Below are 18248 nucleotides of genomic sequence, written 5' to 3'. Positions count from 1 at the left end.
CAATAAAGTTTTACTATCAAGGTGTGTGTCTCCTGTTTTTATTTGGGTATTTTTTCCCCAGTAGTACTACAGGTACCAGCGGGCCCGTTTTTCTCCCGCATGCTGGTACTTGTGGTTCTCCAAGTACCAGCTTGCGGGGGAGGCTTGCTGGGACTTGTAGTACTACTGGGAAAAACAATATTCATGTCATTTTCTCAAGGCTATCAGCCCCCCATCCGCAGCCCTTGGATGGGGGGGACAGCCTCGGGTTTCACCCCTGGCCCTTGGGCGGCTGGGGGGGGACCCCTTGATTGAAGGGGTCCCCACTCCCCCAGGGTACCCCGGCCAGGGGTGACTAGTTGGATATTTAATGCCACGGCCGCAGGGCACTGTATAAAAGTGACCACCGGCTGTGGCATTATCTGTCCAGCTAGTGGAGCCCGATGCTGGTGTATAAAATACGGGGGACCCCTACTCTTTTTGTCCCCTGTATTTTTTGCACCAGCACCAGGCGCAGAGCCCGGTGCTGGTTTTAAAAATACGGGGGATCCCCTGTCCATTTTTCCCCCGGATTTTTAGAACCAGGACCGGCTCGAAAAGCCCGAGGCTGGTTATGCTTTGGAGGGGGGACCCCACGCCATTTTTTTCTGGGATTTTACCATTCCATCTAAAAAAATAAAAAAAATAAAAAATATTATTTTTAAAAATATATAAATAATACTTGTGCCTCCAAAAAAGACAAACCAAGTACCTAATCCCTTCTAATATAAATAGATATGCTATTACCAAGAAAAAAACCACAAAAAAAACATGTTTTAAATTTTTTTTATTAGTTTCACCCACCAAAGTGTGGCGGATTGAAAATGACGAATTTACTGTCTAAAAGCACTGTTGTCGAATTTCCAAACTTCAATTGAATATACTTTGGTCGAATTGCAGCACTTGTATCATTGCAGAAAAGTCGAATTTGACAAAAGTCGAATTTCAAAAAGTCGAATTTTGAAAGTCAATTTTTTTGACGGAAAGTACTGAATTGCATTGTCGATTTTTTTTTTTTGGCGAAAAAGTCAGAAATTCGACAATTTCGGAAATTCGACCGCAATTGCATATACCCCTAAATATTCCGAAAATAAGATTTTACTTACCGATAAATCTATTTCTCGTAGTCCGTAGTGGATGCTGGGACTCCGTCAGGACCATGGGGAATAGCGGCTCCGCAGGAGACAGGGCACAAAATTTAAAAGTTTGACCACTAGGTGGTGTGTACTGGCTCCTCCCCCTATGACCCTCCTCCAAGCCTCAGTTAGGATACTGTGCCCGGACGAGCGTACACAATAAGGAAGGATTTTGAATCCCGGGTAAGACTCATACCAGCCACACCAATCACACCGTACAACTTGTGATCTGAACCCAGTTAACAGTATGACAAACGTAGGAGCCTCTGAACAGACGGCTCACAACAATAACAACCCAATTTTTTTGTAACAATAACTATGTACAAGTATTGCAGACAATCCGCACTTGGGATGGGCGCCCAGCATCCACTACGGACTACGAGAAATAGATTTATCGGTAAGTAAAATCTTATTTTCTCTGACGTCCTAGTGGATGCTGGGACTCCGTCAGGACCATGGGGATTATACCAAAGCTCCCAAACGGGCGGGAGAGTGCGGATGACTCTGCAGCACCGAATGAGAGAACTCCAGGTCCTCCTTAGCCAGGGTATCAAATTTGTAGAATTTTACAAACGTGTTCTCCCCTGACCACGTAGCTGCTCGGCAGAGTTGTAATGCTGAGACCCCTCGGGCAGCCGCCCAAGATGAGCCCACCTTCCTTGTGGAATGGGCCTTGACAGATTTAGGCTGTGGCAGGCCTGCCACAGAATGTGCAAGTTGAATTGTGCTACAAATCCAACGAGCAATCGTCTGCTTAGAAGCAGGAGCACCCAGCTTGTTGGGTGCATACAGTATAAACAGCGAGTCAGATTTTCTGACTCCAGCCGTCCTTGAAATATATATTTTCAATGCTCTGACAACGTCCAGCAACTTGGAATCCTCCAAATCGCTAGTAGCCGCAGGCACCCCAATAGGCTGGTACAGGTGAAACGCTGAAACCACCTTAGGCAGAAAGTGAGGACGCGTCCGCAGTTCTGCCCTGTCCGAATGGAAAATCAGATATGGGCTTTTATACGATAAAGCCGCCAATTCTGACACTCTCCTGGCTGAAGCCAGGGCCAGTAGCATGGTTACTTTCCATGTAAGGTATTTCAAATCCACCGATTTGAGTGGCTCAAACCAATGGGATTTGATAAAATCCAAAACTACATTAAGATCCCACGGTGCCACTGGGGGCACAACCGGGGGCTGTATATGTAGTACTCCTTTTACAAAAGTCTGGACTTCAGGAACTGAAGCCAATTCTTTCTGGAAGAAAATCGACAGGGCCGAAATTTGAACCTTAATGGACCCTAATTTGAGGCCCATAGACAATCCTGTTTGCAGGAAATGTAGGAATCGACCCAGTTGAAATTCCTCCGTCGGGGCCTTCCTGGCCTCACACCACGCAACATATTTTCTCCAAATGCGGTGATAATGTTGTGCAGTCACCTCCTTCCTGGCTTTTACCAGGGTAGGGATGACCTCTTCCGGAATGCCTTTTTCCCTTAGGATTCGGCGTTCAACCGCCATGCCGTCAAACGCAGCCGCGGTAAGTCTTGGAATAGACACGGTCCCTGCTGAAGCAGGTCCCGTCTTAGAGGTAGAGGCCACGGATCTTCCGTGAGCATCTCCTGAAGTTCCGGGTACCAAGTTCTTCTTGGCCAATCCGGAGCCACGAGTATCGTTCTTACTCCCCTTTGCCGTATAATTCTCAGTACTTTTGGTATGAGAGGCAGAGGAGGAAACACATACACTGACTGGTACACCCATGGTGTTACCAGAGCGTCTACAGCTATTGCCTGAGGGTCTCTTGACCTGGCGCAATACCTGTCCAGTTTTTTGTTGAGGCGGGACGCCATCATGTCCACCATTGGTCTTTCCCAATGGACCACAATCATATGGAAGACTTCTGGATGAAGTCCCCACTCTCCCGGGTGCAGATCGTGTCTGCTGAGGAAGTCTGCTTCCCAGTTGTCCACTCCCGGGATGAACACAGCTGACAGTGCTAACACATGATTTTCTGCCCAGCGGAGAATCCTTGCAGCTTCTGCCATTGCCCTCCTGCTTCTTGTGCCGCCCTGTCTGTTTACGTGGGCGACTGCCGTGATGTTGTCCGACTGAATCAACACCGGCTGACCCTGAAGCAGAGGTTTTGCCAGTCTTAGAGCATTGTAGATTGCTCTTAGCTCCAGTATATTTATGTGAAGAGACGTCTCCAGGCTTGACCACACGCCCTGGAAGTTTCTTCCCTGTGTGACCGCTCCCCAGCCTCTCAGGCTGGCATCCGTGGTCACTAGGACCCAGTTCTGTATGCCGAATCTGCGGCCCTCTAACAGATGAGCACTCTGCAACCACCATAGCAGAGACACTCTTGTCCTTGTGGACAATTTTATCCGCTGATGCATCTGCAGATGCGATCCGGACCATTTGTCCAGCAGATCCCACTGAAAAGTTCGTGCATGGAATCTGCCGAATGGAATCGCTTCGTAAGAAGCTACCATTTTTCCCAGGACTCTTGTGCATTGATGCACAGATACTTTTCCTGGTTTTAGGAGGTTCCTGACTAGATCGGATAACTCCCTGGCTTTCTCCTCCGGAAGAAATACCTTTTTCTGAACAGTGTCCAGAATCATCCCTAGGAACAACAGACGTGTCGTCGGGATCAGTTGGGATTTTGGAAAATTCAGAATCCACCCGTGTTGTTGGAGCACTACTTGGGTTAGTGCTACTCCGACCTCCAGCTGTTCTCTGGATCTTGCCCTTATCAGGAGATCGTCCAAGTAAGGGATAATTAAGACGCCTTCTCTTCGAAGAAGGATCATCATTTCGGCCATTACCTTGGTAAAGACCCGGGGTGCCGTGGACAATCCAAACGGCAGCGTCTGAAACTGATAATTACAGTTTTGGACCACGAACCTGAGGTACCCTTGGTGTGAAGGACAAATTGGAACATGAAGGTAAGCATCCTTGATGTCCAAGGACACCATAAAATCCCCTTCTTCCAGATTCGCTATCACTGCTCTGAGTGACTCCATCTTGAACTTGAATTTTTGTATGTACAGGTTCAGAGATTTTTAGATTTAGAATCGGTCTTACCGAGCCGTCCGGCTTCGGTACCACAAATAGCGTGGAGTAATACCCCTGTCCCTGTTGTAGGAGGGGTACCTTGACTATCACCTGCTGAGAATACAGCTTGTGAATGGCCTCCAATACCGTCGCCCTGTCGGAGGGAGACGTTGGCAAAGCAGACTTTAGGAAACGGCGAGGAGGGGACTTCTCGAATTCCAACCTGTAACCCTGAGATACTACCTGCAGGATCCAGGGGTCCACCTGCGAGTGAGCCCACTGTGCGCTGAAATGTTTGAGGCGACCCCCCACCGCCCCTGAGTCTGCTTGTAAGGTCCCAGCGTCATGCTGACGCCTTTGTAGAAGCCGGGGAGGGCTTCTGCTCCTGGGAAGGAGCTGCTTGTTGCAGTCTCTTACCCTTTCCTTTGCCTCGGGGCAAATAGGAATGTCCTTTTGCTTGTTTGTTCTTATAGGAACGAAAGGACTGCGGCTGAAAAGCCTGCGGCTTTTTCTGCTGGGAGGTGACCTGGGGTAAAAAGGTGGATTTTCCGGCCGTTGCCGTGGCCACCCGATCCGATAGACCGACCCCAAATAATTCCTCCCCCTTATACGGCAATACTTCCATATGTCGTTTGGAATCCGCATCACCTGACCACTGGCGCGTCCATAAACTTCTTCTGGCAGATATGGACATCGCACTTACTCTTGATGCCAGAGTGCAAATATCTCTCTGTGCATCTCGCATATAAAGAAATGCATCCTTTAACTGCTCTATAGTCAGTAAAATACTGTCCCTATCCAGGGTATCAATATTTTCAGACAGTGACTCCGACCAAGCCGCGCCAGCACTGCACATCCAGGCTGAGGCGATTGCTGGTCTCAGTATAACACCCGTATGTGTGTATATACTTTTTAATGTATTCTCCAGCCTCCTATCAGCTGGATCCTTGAGGGCGGCCGTATCAGGAGACGGTAACGCCACTTGCTTTGATAAGCGTGTGAGCGCCTTATCCACCCTAGGAGGTGTTTCCCAGCGCGCCCTAACCTCTGGCGGGAAAGAGTATAATGCCAATAACTTCTTTGAAATTAGCAGTTTTCTATCTGGGGTAACCCACGCTTCATCACACACTTCATTCAGTTCCTCTGATTCAGGAAAAACTATCGGTAGTTTTTTCACACCCCACATAATACCCCTTTTTGTGGTACTTGCAGTATCAGAGATATGCAAAGCCTCCTTCATTGCCGTGATCATATAACGTGTGGCCCTACTGGAAAATACGTTTGTTTCTTCACCGTCGACACTGGATTCAGTGTCAGTGTCTGGGTCTGTGTCGACCGACTGAGGTAAAGGGCGTTTTACAGCCCCTGACGGTGTCTGAGACGCCTGGACAGGTACTAACTGGTTTGCCGGCTGTCTCATGTCGTCAACCGACTTTTGTAGCGTGCTGACACTATCCCGTAATTCCATAAACAAAGCCATCCATTCTGGTGTCGACTCCCTAGGGGGTGACATCACCATTACAGGCAATTGCTCCGCCTCCACGCCAACATCGTCCTCATACATGTCGACACACACGTACCGACACACAGCAGACACACAGGGAATGCTCTGATAGAAGACAGGACCCCACTAGCCCTTTGGGGAGACAGAGGGAGAGTTTGCCAGCACACACCCAAGCGCTATAAATATATATAGGGACAACCTTAATAAGTGTGTTCCCTTTATAGCAGCTCAAATATTATAAATATCGCCAATAAGTGCCCCCCTCTCTGTTTTTACCCTGTTTCTGTAGTGCAGTGCAGGGGAGAGTCCTGGGAGCCTTCCTCGCAGCGGAGCTGGGCAGGAAAATGGCGCTGTGTGCTGAGGAGAATAGGCCCCGCCCCCTTTTCGGCGGGCTTCTTCTCCCGGTTTTTTTGGAACCTGGCAGGGGTTAAATACATCCATATAGCCCCAGGGGCTATATGTGATATATTTTAGCCAGAATAGGTATATTACATTGCTGCCCAGGGCGCCCCCCCCCAGCGCCCTGCACCCTCAGTGACCGCTGGTGTGAAGTGTGCGGAGAGCAATGGCGCACAGCTGCAGTGCTGTGCGCTACCTCATGAAGACTGAGACGTCTTCTGCCGCCGGTTTCTGAACCTCTTCTCTATTCGGCATCTGCAAGGGGGTCGGCGGCGCGGCTCCGGTGACCCATCCAGGCTGTACCTGTGATCGTCCCTCTGGAGCTAGTGTCCAGTAGCCTAAGAAGCAAATCCATCCTGCACGCAGGTGAGTTCACTTCTTCTCCCCTAAGTCCCTCGTTGCAGTGAGCCTGTTGCCAGCAGGACTCACTGAAAATAAAAAACCTAACAAACTTTTTCTAAGCAGCTCTTTAGGAGAGCCACCTAGATTGCACCCTGCTCGGACGGGCACAAAAACCTAACTGAGGCTTGGAGGAGGGCCATAGGGGGAGGAGCCAGTACACACCACCTAGTGGTCAAACTTTTAAATTTTGTGCCCTGTCTCCTGCGGAGCCGCTATTCCCCATGGTCCTGACGGAGTCCCAGCATCCACTAGGACGTCAGAGAAATACGGAATTTTTGTAGTAGGACTGAGATAGTGAAAACTTTGTTTTATGATGGCTCATTGTACACACACTTTGTTTAATACACAAAGTTATTAAAAATATTGTATTAAATGACCTTCAGGCTGTGTGTATAAGGTGTATATGAAACTTAAATGAATTGCGTGAATGTACACACACTTTGTTTAATACACAAAGTTATTAAAAATATTGGCTAAAATGACCTTCAGGCTGTGTGTATAAGGTGTATATGAAACTTAAATGAATTGCGTGAATGTAGACACACTTTGTTTAATACACAAAGTTATTAAAAATATTGACTAAAATGACCTTCAGGCTGTGTGTATAAGGTGTACATGAAATATAAATGCATTCTATGCTTAGACTTAGGTCCCATCACCATGATATCTCATTATGGTATGCAATTATTACAAAATACGAAAAAATCCGATATCCAAAATACGTCTGGTCCCAAGCATTCTGGATATGGGATACTCAACCTGTATACTGTAATATATAAAATAATGAACATATAGTTGTGTCCTCATACATTGTTGTTGCAGTCTCGTCAAACAGCCCTTCTCCATGTGCCAGTTCCCATGCAGCTCGGCTTGTGCCGAGAGTCTTTTTGCTCAAATGTGTGTTTTAGCCACAATGTAATGTGACAATACTGCTTCACGAGAATGCACTGATTCGTTTTATATGCAACACTTGTTCATCTGTGTGCGAATGAGTTGTGCTGCAGCGGCGACCTTGTGCACATTTAAAACAAATTCTTTTTTTGCAGTAAGAATGGCCGCCCGGTGTCTCTGGTACAGATTAAGGGTGTTTTGCTGCATCTGCTTTGCATTCAAATTTAAAGAAAAAGCTGCCACGCTATCCCGCTCAGTGTGGCTCAGTCGTGACAGGCTAGGTGTATTAGGACACATCTGTATGTAGCTCTAGAACGTACAGGGGCTCAGGCAGAGCTGGAAGTAAAATAGACTTACATTATTTCAAATAACAGTGCAAAGAAAAATAGCATATCTCCGCACATATACTGATCTAATGATGCATATATCTCTGCATGGGCAGCATATGCATCTGGTTTACATCTGTATGCACTTCTTGCACCTTCTGTATACTACTGCAGTGCAAGAGATATGCATCTTAACAGGGAAATATGTATGCTTACATACTGGTCTTACATACTGGTCTTGCATGTATGCGCCCATACTGAATTTTGGCTTTGTGAGAACACTCCCTGTTCCACCTCTCTAGTCATAAATACAGGTACATCTCAAAGGTATTCAACTCTGCATTCTCACATTTGTATGCACTCATTTTTGGAGCATGCAACAAAAGAGCTACCAATTAATGATTTTTTTTTCTTCAAAGTATGTAATAGTTATAAATCAGAAACATGGGGGTAAAATTACTAAGGTGGGAGATTTTTAGAACTGGTGATGTTGCCCATGGCAACCAATCAGATACTACTTACCATTTATCTAGCTGCTTCTAGCAGATAATAGATATAATCTGATTAGTTGCTATGGGCAACATCACTAGTTCTAAAAATCTCCCACCTTAGTAAATTTCCCCCGTGGTATCAAACAAAAATAATAATAAAACCACCTTCTTCTGGAGATGTGGAGATTGGGACTGCAGTGAGGTCATTAATCACGTAGTCAAACATTCGTCCTTCTTTGGCATACATCTTCAATACAGGAATACAATCTTCAACCAACACCTGATGAAGGCACACAGACACAACCATGATTATTCTAGGCCTGGTAACATAAACACACTGTAAGGGAATATGATAAACACCATAATGAGATTTCTCCTAGCAGCCACTTAGCAGCCACTTTATTAACCACTTGCATGGCTTAGTCGCAGGTGAGGCGACCGGAGCCAGAAGTATGTTACCTGGCCAGGTCGCGTCACATGTGAAACGCAACCCCGCTGTGTCCCCTGTCTTGTAGATGAAGAGATCCATTCTGCACAAGTCGGTATCTGACTACAGGCGCATCTTAGCACTGGCGCCTGTGCTGTACATCGCGCTGCCGGTAAGAGACTATAAATATAGAATCTAGCAAAAAAGCCTTAAAAGTACGGACACTGTGAACTTGCACACCGCCATTATGCCCCACCCGCTCTAGATAAACGTAAGCCTGTTTATCATTTACACAGAATTCTCTATATTTAACTAGAACTTTCAACTCTACAAACTTTTATTCTCTACATCAACTGCGAGTGAAACATACTGACTCATTCACATTAAGCACCAAAAGGAGGTGCTATAAAGGAACTGGTCATCTCTATGATTTTATTCTATATACTGTAAGTTTACTGCACATGCCACCATAGGAAAACGTATGTTTTACCAGCAGCCGGGATCCTGGCTGTTGTGATCCCAACAGCGGGATACTGGCCACCAATATGCCGGCAGCGGGGCGAGCGCTAGAAAGAGCAGCTGCACAGGTGGACGCGCATTGTGTCCACCTGTGCAGCTGCTCCCACTGTCTGATCCAGAGAGGTTTCCCGACGAGTCACAGCTACACCTTAGCCAGCGGCGCGGTGTGTGGTCCCAGATGGCGGCCAGCGGGTATGCAGTTTGTGCCAGTGGAATTTTCTTGAATCGTGTGGTAACCAGCCCACAGCGTGTGCTATATGGTACGAGTCCTTTATAATTTGTCCGTGGACCTGTTACTGTTTTCAAATTGAATAAACAGTCTGCACTAAGGGGGTAATTCCAAGTTGATCGCAGCAGGAATTTTTTTTAGCAGTTGGGCAAAACCATGTGCACTGCAGGGGAGGCAGATATAACGTGCAGAGAGAGTTAGATTTGGGTGTGGTGTGTTCAATCTGCAATCTAATTTGCAGTGTAAAAATAAAGCAGCCAGTATTTACCCTGCACAGAAATAAAATAACCCACCCAAATCTAACTCTCTCTGCACGGTGCTGCAGGTGTTTGTTGTTGCATCCTTTCTCAGATTCTGTATATGTTTTTTAATATTACTGATTTAGTTGCATGTTTTGTTATGTATCTATGCACTGTTGTATAGAGGCATAGTAGTTGCACTGTTGTCTGATGCGGGCGCCTCCGATCCCTTTTTTCTCCCCTCGCAGATCCCTCCCTGACTGAGCTCCCCACGCCTGCTAGCCGTGGAACGCAGCGCTGGCCTGTGGTGGAACGCATGCCCGCGTTCCCCTGGTAACCGCTAGCCCTGTGCACGGAAATGACGCGGCGGATGCAGCAGGGTGAAGGAGACGCGACGGCGGAAGTGAAGGATTGCGACGCCGGCTGTGTGGGGTTCTATTTAAATGGGTAAGTATATGCACTTGTTTTTCTGCTGTGTTCATTCTGAGGACGGGGCTTGCTGCCCCGAAACGTTAATGACGTGAAATAAATTTTCCACTTTTCATGGTCTCCGAGTGCCGTTCCATCTGGATCGATATTATGCTGTTTAAACAGGCACCGGAGCAAGCTGATCCCTGGTTGTGAGTGCCGGCTAACACTGGAAGTATATATATATATATATATATATATATATATATGCCTTTGCACTGGTTGAGAAACTTCCCTTGGGAGTTGTTGTCTGTGTGTGGTGCTCCCCAGCAGTAGCATGGTCAGACTGCTGAGTAGTGAGTAGCGAAACCAAATATACTGTTTCTTTTTTTTTTTCTAAGAGACTGATATATTTGACTTTGCATGTTGATTTTAAATATTGATCTTTGTTATGAGCCAATCTGGGGTCTGTTGTATGGAAAATTCTTCTGTAAGTCTCTTTTGAACATAACAAATATCTTCCACTTCAACTGAAAGATCTTATTACAAATATTAACAGATTATCAGTAATATATACAATGTAAATGTCATATATGTATTAGTACTCTAGATAAACATTAATGATAGATAGATAGATAGATAGATAGATAGATAGATAGATAGATAGATAGATAGATAGATAGATAGATAGATACCTGATAGCAGTCGCCTTTGAGATTGTCTAACACATCACCACACGTTCTCCGCATATGCTGTCTACATCCGTCGATCACCATTTGGTCTATGTTTGAAAGATGTTAAGGTGTGAATATTTGTTTGTGACACATGACAATATAATGGGAATCCCTGACAGTCTGGCTCCAATGGTGATGTAATTTATTTTGTGGATCACAGTTACAGCTGAGTATGGGAATCACATCTACGCTGAATGACAGGGAGCAGCGGTTTTACTGACTCAATCACTAAACCTGTCAACTGCTACTCTCTCTTCCTCTTTAGATTTGTGTAGTGGTGATCGGGAACAATAGATCAGCTTCTCTTGAAATATAAAAGTCATGAAATATCAATGCTTTATATGGAGTTAAAGCAGTAAATCTCGCTCCTTATCATTCTAAACACACACATTTTGTGTCTGTGTGTGTGTGTGTGTGTGGGGGGGGGGGGGGGGCGGGTTCCAACAAAGGTATGTTACATCCACTGTTTACAATCAGTTTAGGGTATCTCCTCAACAAATCTATTGCCTGTGCCCAGGCCTTTAAATATAAGCAATACAATGCATTAGGAAAACATTTAAGGGGCAGATTCAATTAAGTCCAGCAGCCTGCCAGAACAGGGGTTATAAAGAGATAAAGGGGTCTATTCAATGACTGTCAGATCCTCTCCAACGGAGAAGATCCGATAGTTCAGTATTCAATTAGCGGGCAATTCTGACATTTCTGCTCAGACTTTTTTTTTTTTTAAGTCAAATCAGCATTGTCGAAAACGGGCCAAAATCCTGTCGGAATTGGCCGCTAATTCGACAAAACACGTGAATCCACAGCTAATTCGCCTAATTCACATAGGTAGGATTGGGGAAATATCTCCTCCCTGGGGGCGGAGGACCGATATCAGGTGACTTACACTGTGAGAGATCTTACTGTGTATGTGCCAGATATCTGGTCAGATTCTGGGGGAATGTAAGAATCGGGAAAACAGAAATTTTGTGAGCGTTCTCTTTGTTCTTTTATTTAAGTGGCAATCATTTACATGGCAAAATCAACCTTTTAAAAAAACAAGAGAACTCTCACAAAATCTCTCACTTCCTGATTCTCACACCCTATTATATGCCCCCCAAAATGTCTGTTGGTATGACAGGCATGTTATTTTACTGTGTATGCCCAGGATTAGCCTTGATAAATTCTCCTAGCTGGTTTCTGTTTGCAGCCTATTGAGGTGTTGGAAAATGCAGAACGAGAGCTGCCCCTAAATTGAACCTTTTTCTACAGCTGTTGTGCAAAATACTTTAGCTTCTTTTTTAACGATAGGTCATTCTATTTTATTTTAAGAATGTGTAAAAATATATTATTAATGTGAAGTCAACTCGATATAATATTTTTGTGAAACTGTATTAATAAACTATTTTCTTTTAATGGGGGTATTTAATCATCAGCAGGAGACACAATGTGCTGTTGTTCTGCCTGTTTCTAAGGACCTAATTCAGAGTGGATCGCAGTCTGAAGCCCTTTGCGGAGTGCGCTTGCACAGCAGGTGCACTGCGCATGCGCACCCCGGGAGCCTAGTGAGATGCTAAAAGCATCTCAGGGCTGCGATCGCCTCTGCCTGGTTGACAGGCAGAGGCGTTCGCGGGACGGGAGGGGGCATGCCAACGGCGTTAGAACGCCGTTGGCGGGGCACGGTCCGGACAACGCAGGCGTGTCTGGACCGCTGCGGGAGCAGGCTGCGGCGGCTGTGTGATGTCACGTGCAGACGCTGCAACACGGGACGTGGCGGGTAGCCACCTGCCAGCACGCAGGTGGCTGCGCTGGCAGGGAGCTGCTCAGCAGGTGCAAAGGCATCACCGCTGTGCGATGCTTTTTCACCCGTGTGTGTGGGGGGGGGGGGAGGGGGGGTCAGAGCCAAACATGCGGGGCGGACTAGCCCTGTGCTGGGCGTCCACCCGCATGTCTGAGAAACTGATCGTAGATGTGTTAAATTTAGACATTTACGATCAGATCTGAATTACCCCCTAAGGCAACTGGCAAACTCCACCATTGTAGATTTTTCTGCATACCCCATAAAGGTATGAAGGAATGTATGCGATTTTGGGGTACCTTAATTTTACAGATAATGGAATACCCCCTCTTTAAATGCTAAGAAATTGTGATTTTCTATATATCACTGCAACTCAATCTTACAATCACTGCTATAAAATAATAACTGAAGCTGATTGGTACTCCATATCAAGTTTACAACTGAAAACAAAAATGACATTATCCAGTTTGGGTCTAAATTATATAGAAAGCTACGTAAATAATGTGATTAGAATTAAGTATCCATTGCTTATGGTTCTTGCAACTTAAATTGATAGTGTAAAATCCTTCAGAGCCACGGGCGTTGAAATCCATTGCCACACTGCTGCACATAATCACTACTTAGCTATGATTCTCAGGAAAGCCAGAGGCACTTTCTGCAAACCTGCAGCAGTAATACTGGCACAGACATCTAGAACGTAAAATAATATTTTGCTATTAACTGCTTTTACAGTAGTCGATTTTACATCTAATACATAACAGTAATATGTGATGAATGATAATAATGCACCTAGAATTTTATCACATTACAGTAGTGCTGTAAAGATGGCAGGCAGAGTTAAGTGCTGGCCGTGAATTCACAATTGGAACTTTTTTGTGCTAATTACTAAATATTTAGTTGTGTGTCTCTCTTTGTATGGTGCTTAACAGTCGCTATTTTGCTTATCCCTGAGTACACGATGGTACAACGGGGCAGATGTACATTATTAACCTGGAGAAGCGATAAAGAAGTGATAAAGTAGTGATAAGTGTAAGGTGATAACGCACCAGCCAATCATTACGGATTTGAAAAATTAGTTAGGAGCTGACTGGCTGGTGCGTGCGTTATCACCTTCCACTTATCACTGCTTTATCACTTCTAAAGGCTTAATACATCTGCCCCATGGGTAGATATGGTCAACAGATGTTTGCTTGCCAACTTTTGAGTGGAATATACAGATGTGTCCTCATACATCTAGCCTCAATACACCATGCACTGCGAGATGCCTGGCGTGAGTCGGCAGCTCCCATGCATCTCTTCTAACTTTGGGTGTCTTTTATTTTTGCCATAACAATGTGTCATATTCACATCACTATACAAATAAAACGCACAAGAAACAAACAAACATAGAAACATAGAATTTGACGGGAGATAAGAACCACTTAGCCCATCTAGTCTGCCCCCTTTTTGTATCCTTTAGGTAATCTCAACCCTTTTTGATCCTTAGATCTTTGTAAGAATATTCATATGACTATCTCAAGCATGTTTAAATTGCTCTATTGTCTTAGGGGTATATTCATTTGAAGTCGGATCCATTCTGATATTCATTTGTCGGAATGGATCCGACCTAGGCTATTCAATGCAATCTCAATTCGACTTTAAAAAAGTAGAATTGATATGCGGGAGCCGAGACGGGGGAGAGCCGCGGGTAGACGGGGGAGAGCAGCGTTACAGCAGCCTATCCACCGTTCCTGCATTACAGCCGCCGCTCACAGCAGCGTCCACCCAGCTCCAGCAAGCGAGGTCTCGCTTGCTGGAGCAGGGTGGACGCTGCTGTGAGCGGTGGCTGTGACACATCCTTCCACGCTGTTCTCCCCGTCTGCCCGCGTCTCTCCCCGCCTCTGATCCCGCATCTCACTTCGACTTTTTTTAACGTTGAATTGAGATGGTCAAAAAGGGGGCCATAACCTGTCGGTTTGGGCCACATTTTCGACACAAGCACGCAGATCTGCAGCTATCCCACCAATCCACAAGCCAAGTCGAATTCCTGAACTTGTCGAATAATTTGGGGTTAGATTGAATAGGTCGGAACCCCTTCCGACCTAAAAAAGTTGAACACTGACATCTTATCGACAGACGGCAGCTTTCGACTTCAATTGAATATACCCCTTAGCCTCTACCACCTCTGACGGAAGACTAATCCACGTATCCGCTACCCGTGCTGTGAATAAATTTTTTGCTTAAATTTCCCCTGAACCTCCTCCCTACAGTTTCAGTGCGTATCCTCGAGTTCTAATACTTCTCCTCCTTCGAAAAATGTTTCAGTCCTCTACTTTTTTTAAACCCTTGGTATAAGCCTCCAGGAAAACACTGTAACGTAGCATTTCGGATGCAGATACAGCCCCAGCCGTGCACAGAGTATAGGCATGCCTCATATAATTTTAATCAACAGTCTGTTGTGCATACTATTCACCGCCCCAAGTTAGTAAACGCACTCACGACTAGGCGTGACTAGAAAGGCTGTTTAACGTGACTTCAGCAACAATGAGAAAAGACACAAGACACATCTGTACTTTTATTAACATAACCAATAAATTTGGTAATACACTCATGCTGCACATGAAGCCTAATTTCTCAGTGTGCCTTGGTTATTATTCTGCAAGCTTGGACTGATGGAGATATATATATATATATATATATATGTATGTATGTGTGTACATACATACATATACATACATATAGACATGTATGTATATGGGGAGTGGGAGAGTCACATATATATCATTCGATGGGGTGTAGTACGTCTGACCGGCAGTCGGGATCCCGGCGGCCAGCATAACGGTGCCAGTATCCCGACCGACAGAATGCCGGGCAGCAGGGCGAGTGCAAAAGAGCCCATTGCGGGCTCACTACGCTTGCCACGCGTGCCACGCTATTTATTCTCCCTCCAGGGGGTCGTGGACACCCCAAGTGGGAGAATAGTTGTCGGTATACCAGCTGTCGAGATCCCCATTCTACATGCGTATGTACAGTACCCTGAAAAAGATAATCACCTGATTTCTAAAATGTACTGCTTTGCATGCATAGTATTGTCACGAAAACGTTAAAAATAGGATTTGAATTACCTACCGGTAAATCCTTTTCTCGTAGTCCGTTGAGGATGCTGGGGTCCATATTAGTACCACGGGGTATAGACGGGTCCACCAGGAGCCATTGGCACTTTAAGAGTTTAACAGTGTGGGCAGGCTCCTCCCTCTATGACCTTCCTACCAGACCCAGTCTAGAAACTGTGCCAGAGGAGACGATATACTTCGAGAGAAGGACTTACACAGATAGTGGCGAGATTCACACCAGCTCACACAAACAAGGCAAACCTGGCAACCAAGCCGGAAAACTCAGCAACAGCTGAATAACATTACTGAACCAAGTTATAACTCAGTACTTAAGTAAGAACAAAGCAGTACTGACCAAGTAACCACAGCAGGAAAACGAAGCGCTGGGCGGGCGCCCAGCATCCTCTACGGACTACGAGAAAAGGATTTACCGGTAGGTAATTAAAATCCTATTTTCTCTTATGTCCTAGAGGATGCTGGGGTCCATATTAGTACCATGGGGATGTACCAAAGCTCCCAGAATGGGAGGGAGAGCTCGGAGGCTCCTGCAGAACTGATTGACCAAACTTGAGGTCCTCAGAGGCCAAAGTATCGAACTTGTAAAACTTAGCGAACGTGTTCGACCCAGACCAAGTAGCCGCTCAGCAAAGCTGTAAAGCCGAGACACCCCGGGCAGCCGCCCAGGAAGAATCCACCTTACAAACAGAGTGGGCCTTAACAGATTTCGGACACGGCAATCCTGCCGTAGAATAAGCATGCTGGATAGGGAACCTGATCCAGCGAGAAATCGTCTGATTAGAAGCAGGACACCCAATTTTCTTGGGATCATACAGGACAAACAGAGAGTCCGATTTTCTTTGATGAGCAGTCCTCTTCACATAGATCTTCAAAGCCCTCACAACATCCAAGGCCTTTGAAGCAATTGAGGAGTCAGTAGCCACTGGCACCACAATAGCTTGGTTGATATGAAAAGCCGACACAACCTTTGGAAGAAACTGTTTACGCGTCCTGAGTTCCGCAGAATCTTCATGGAAGACCAAATAGAGACTTTGGTGGTCATTCCGAGTTGTTCGCTCGTTGCCGCTTTTCGCAATGGAGCGATTAGGTGGAAAATGCATATGCGCATGGTACGCAGTGCGCATGCGTTCAGTAATTTAACACAAAACTTTGGAGAAAACAAAACAAGCTCGAGCGACGTTTTTTCATCGCTCGAGTGATCGTAGTGTGATTGACAGGAAGTGGGTGTTTCTGGGCGGAAACTGGACGTTTTCAGGGAGTGTGCTAAAAAACGCAGGCATTCCAGGTAAAAACGCAGGAGTGGCTGGAGACCAGGGGAGTGGCTGGCCGAACGCAGGGCGTGTTTGTGACGTCAAACCAGGAACTAAACAGACCGAGGTGATCGCAATCTAGGAGTAGGTCTGGAGCTACTCAGAAACTGCAAGGAATTATTTAGTAGCAGTTCTGCTAATCTTTCGTTCGCTATTCTGCTAAGCTAAGATACACTCCCAGAGAGCAGCGGCCTAGCGTTTGCAATGCTGCTAAAAGCAGCTAGCAAGCGAACAACTCTGAATGAACACCTTTTACAGGACAAAGCCCCCAATTCCGACACACGTCGTGCAGAAGCCAAGGCCAACAAAGTTACAGCCTTCCATGTGAGAAACTTGACCTCAGCCTCCTGTAAAGGCTCAAACCAATCCGATTGCAGGAAATGCAACACCATGTCAAGGTCCCAGGGAGCTGTCAGCAACACAAAGGGAGGCTGGATGTGCAGAACCCCTTTCAAAAAAGTCTGAACCTCAGGGAGGGCAGCGAATTGTTTCTGGAAGAAAATGGATAACGCAGAAATTTGGACCTTTAGTGACCCCAATCTCAGGCCCATATCCACACCTGCTTGCAGGAACAGGAGAAACCGTCCAAGTTGAAACTCCACTGCAGGAAACTTCTTGGATTCACACCAGGACACATATTTTTTCCAAATTCAATGGTAATGTTTAGACATTACTCCCTTCCTAGTCTGTATCAAGGTAGTAATAACCGCGCTCGGAATACCCTTCCGAGCTAAGATCTGGCGCTCAACCGCCATACCGTCAAATGTAGCCGTGGTAAGTCTTGATAAGCGAACGCCCCCTGTTGTAGAAGATCCTCCCGAAGAGGTAGAGGCCGTGGATCTTCCAGTAGTAGATCCAGCAGATCCGCGTATCAAGCCCTCCTTGGCCAGTCCGGAGCAATGAGGATTGCCTGAACCCTTGTTCTTTTTACAAGCTGTAGAACTCTTGGAATGAGAGGAAGTGGAGGGAACACATACACTCACTGGAATACCCACGGGGTCACCAGTGCGTCCACCGCCACTGCTTGTGGGTCTCTCGACCTGGAACAGTACCTCCGAAGCTTCTTGTTGAGGCGGGAGGCCATCATGTCTATGTGAGGTACATCCCACCAACCGGTTACCTCCTCGAACACTTCTGGGTGGAGGCCCCACTCTCCTGGATGGAGATCATCCTGCTGAGGAAGTCCGCTTCCCAGTTGTCTACTCCCGGAATGAAGATTGCTGACATCGCCACTGCGTGTCTTTCCGCCCAGAGGAGCATTCTTGCCACCTCTGACATTG

General features: G+C 46.1%; 1 protein-coding gene across 3 annotated transcripts in view; it reads right to left on the bottom strand.

Moving 5' to 3' along the window:
- SMS (spermine synthase) overlaps positions 1-18248 on the bottom strand; it is a 376994-nt gene that overhangs the window by 141731 nt on the left and 217015 nt on the right. For all 3 annotated transcript variants that reach the window (XM_063955771.1, XM_063955772.1, XM_063955770.1), the window contains exons 7-8: positions 10733-10822; positions 8381-8495 (exon numbers count right to left, since the gene is read on the bottom strand). In XM_063955771.1, coding sequence (XP_063811841.1) covers positions 8381-8495; positions 10733-10822 — 205 coding nt within the window. The remainder of the gene's footprint in view (positions 1-8380; positions 8496-10732; positions 10823-18248) is intronic.

This window comes from Pseudophryne corroboree, chromosome 2 (genome assembly GCF_028390025.1).
Source record: "Pseudophryne corroboree isolate aPseCor3 chromosome 2, aPseCor3.hap2, whole genome shotgun sequence".
Taxonomy (NCBI): domain Eukaryota; kingdom Metazoa; phylum Chordata; class Amphibia; order Anura; family Myobatrachidae; genus Pseudophryne; species Pseudophryne corroboree.
Note: the sequence above shows the minus strand (reverse complement) of the source record. Positions and strands in the feature narration are given on the sequence as shown.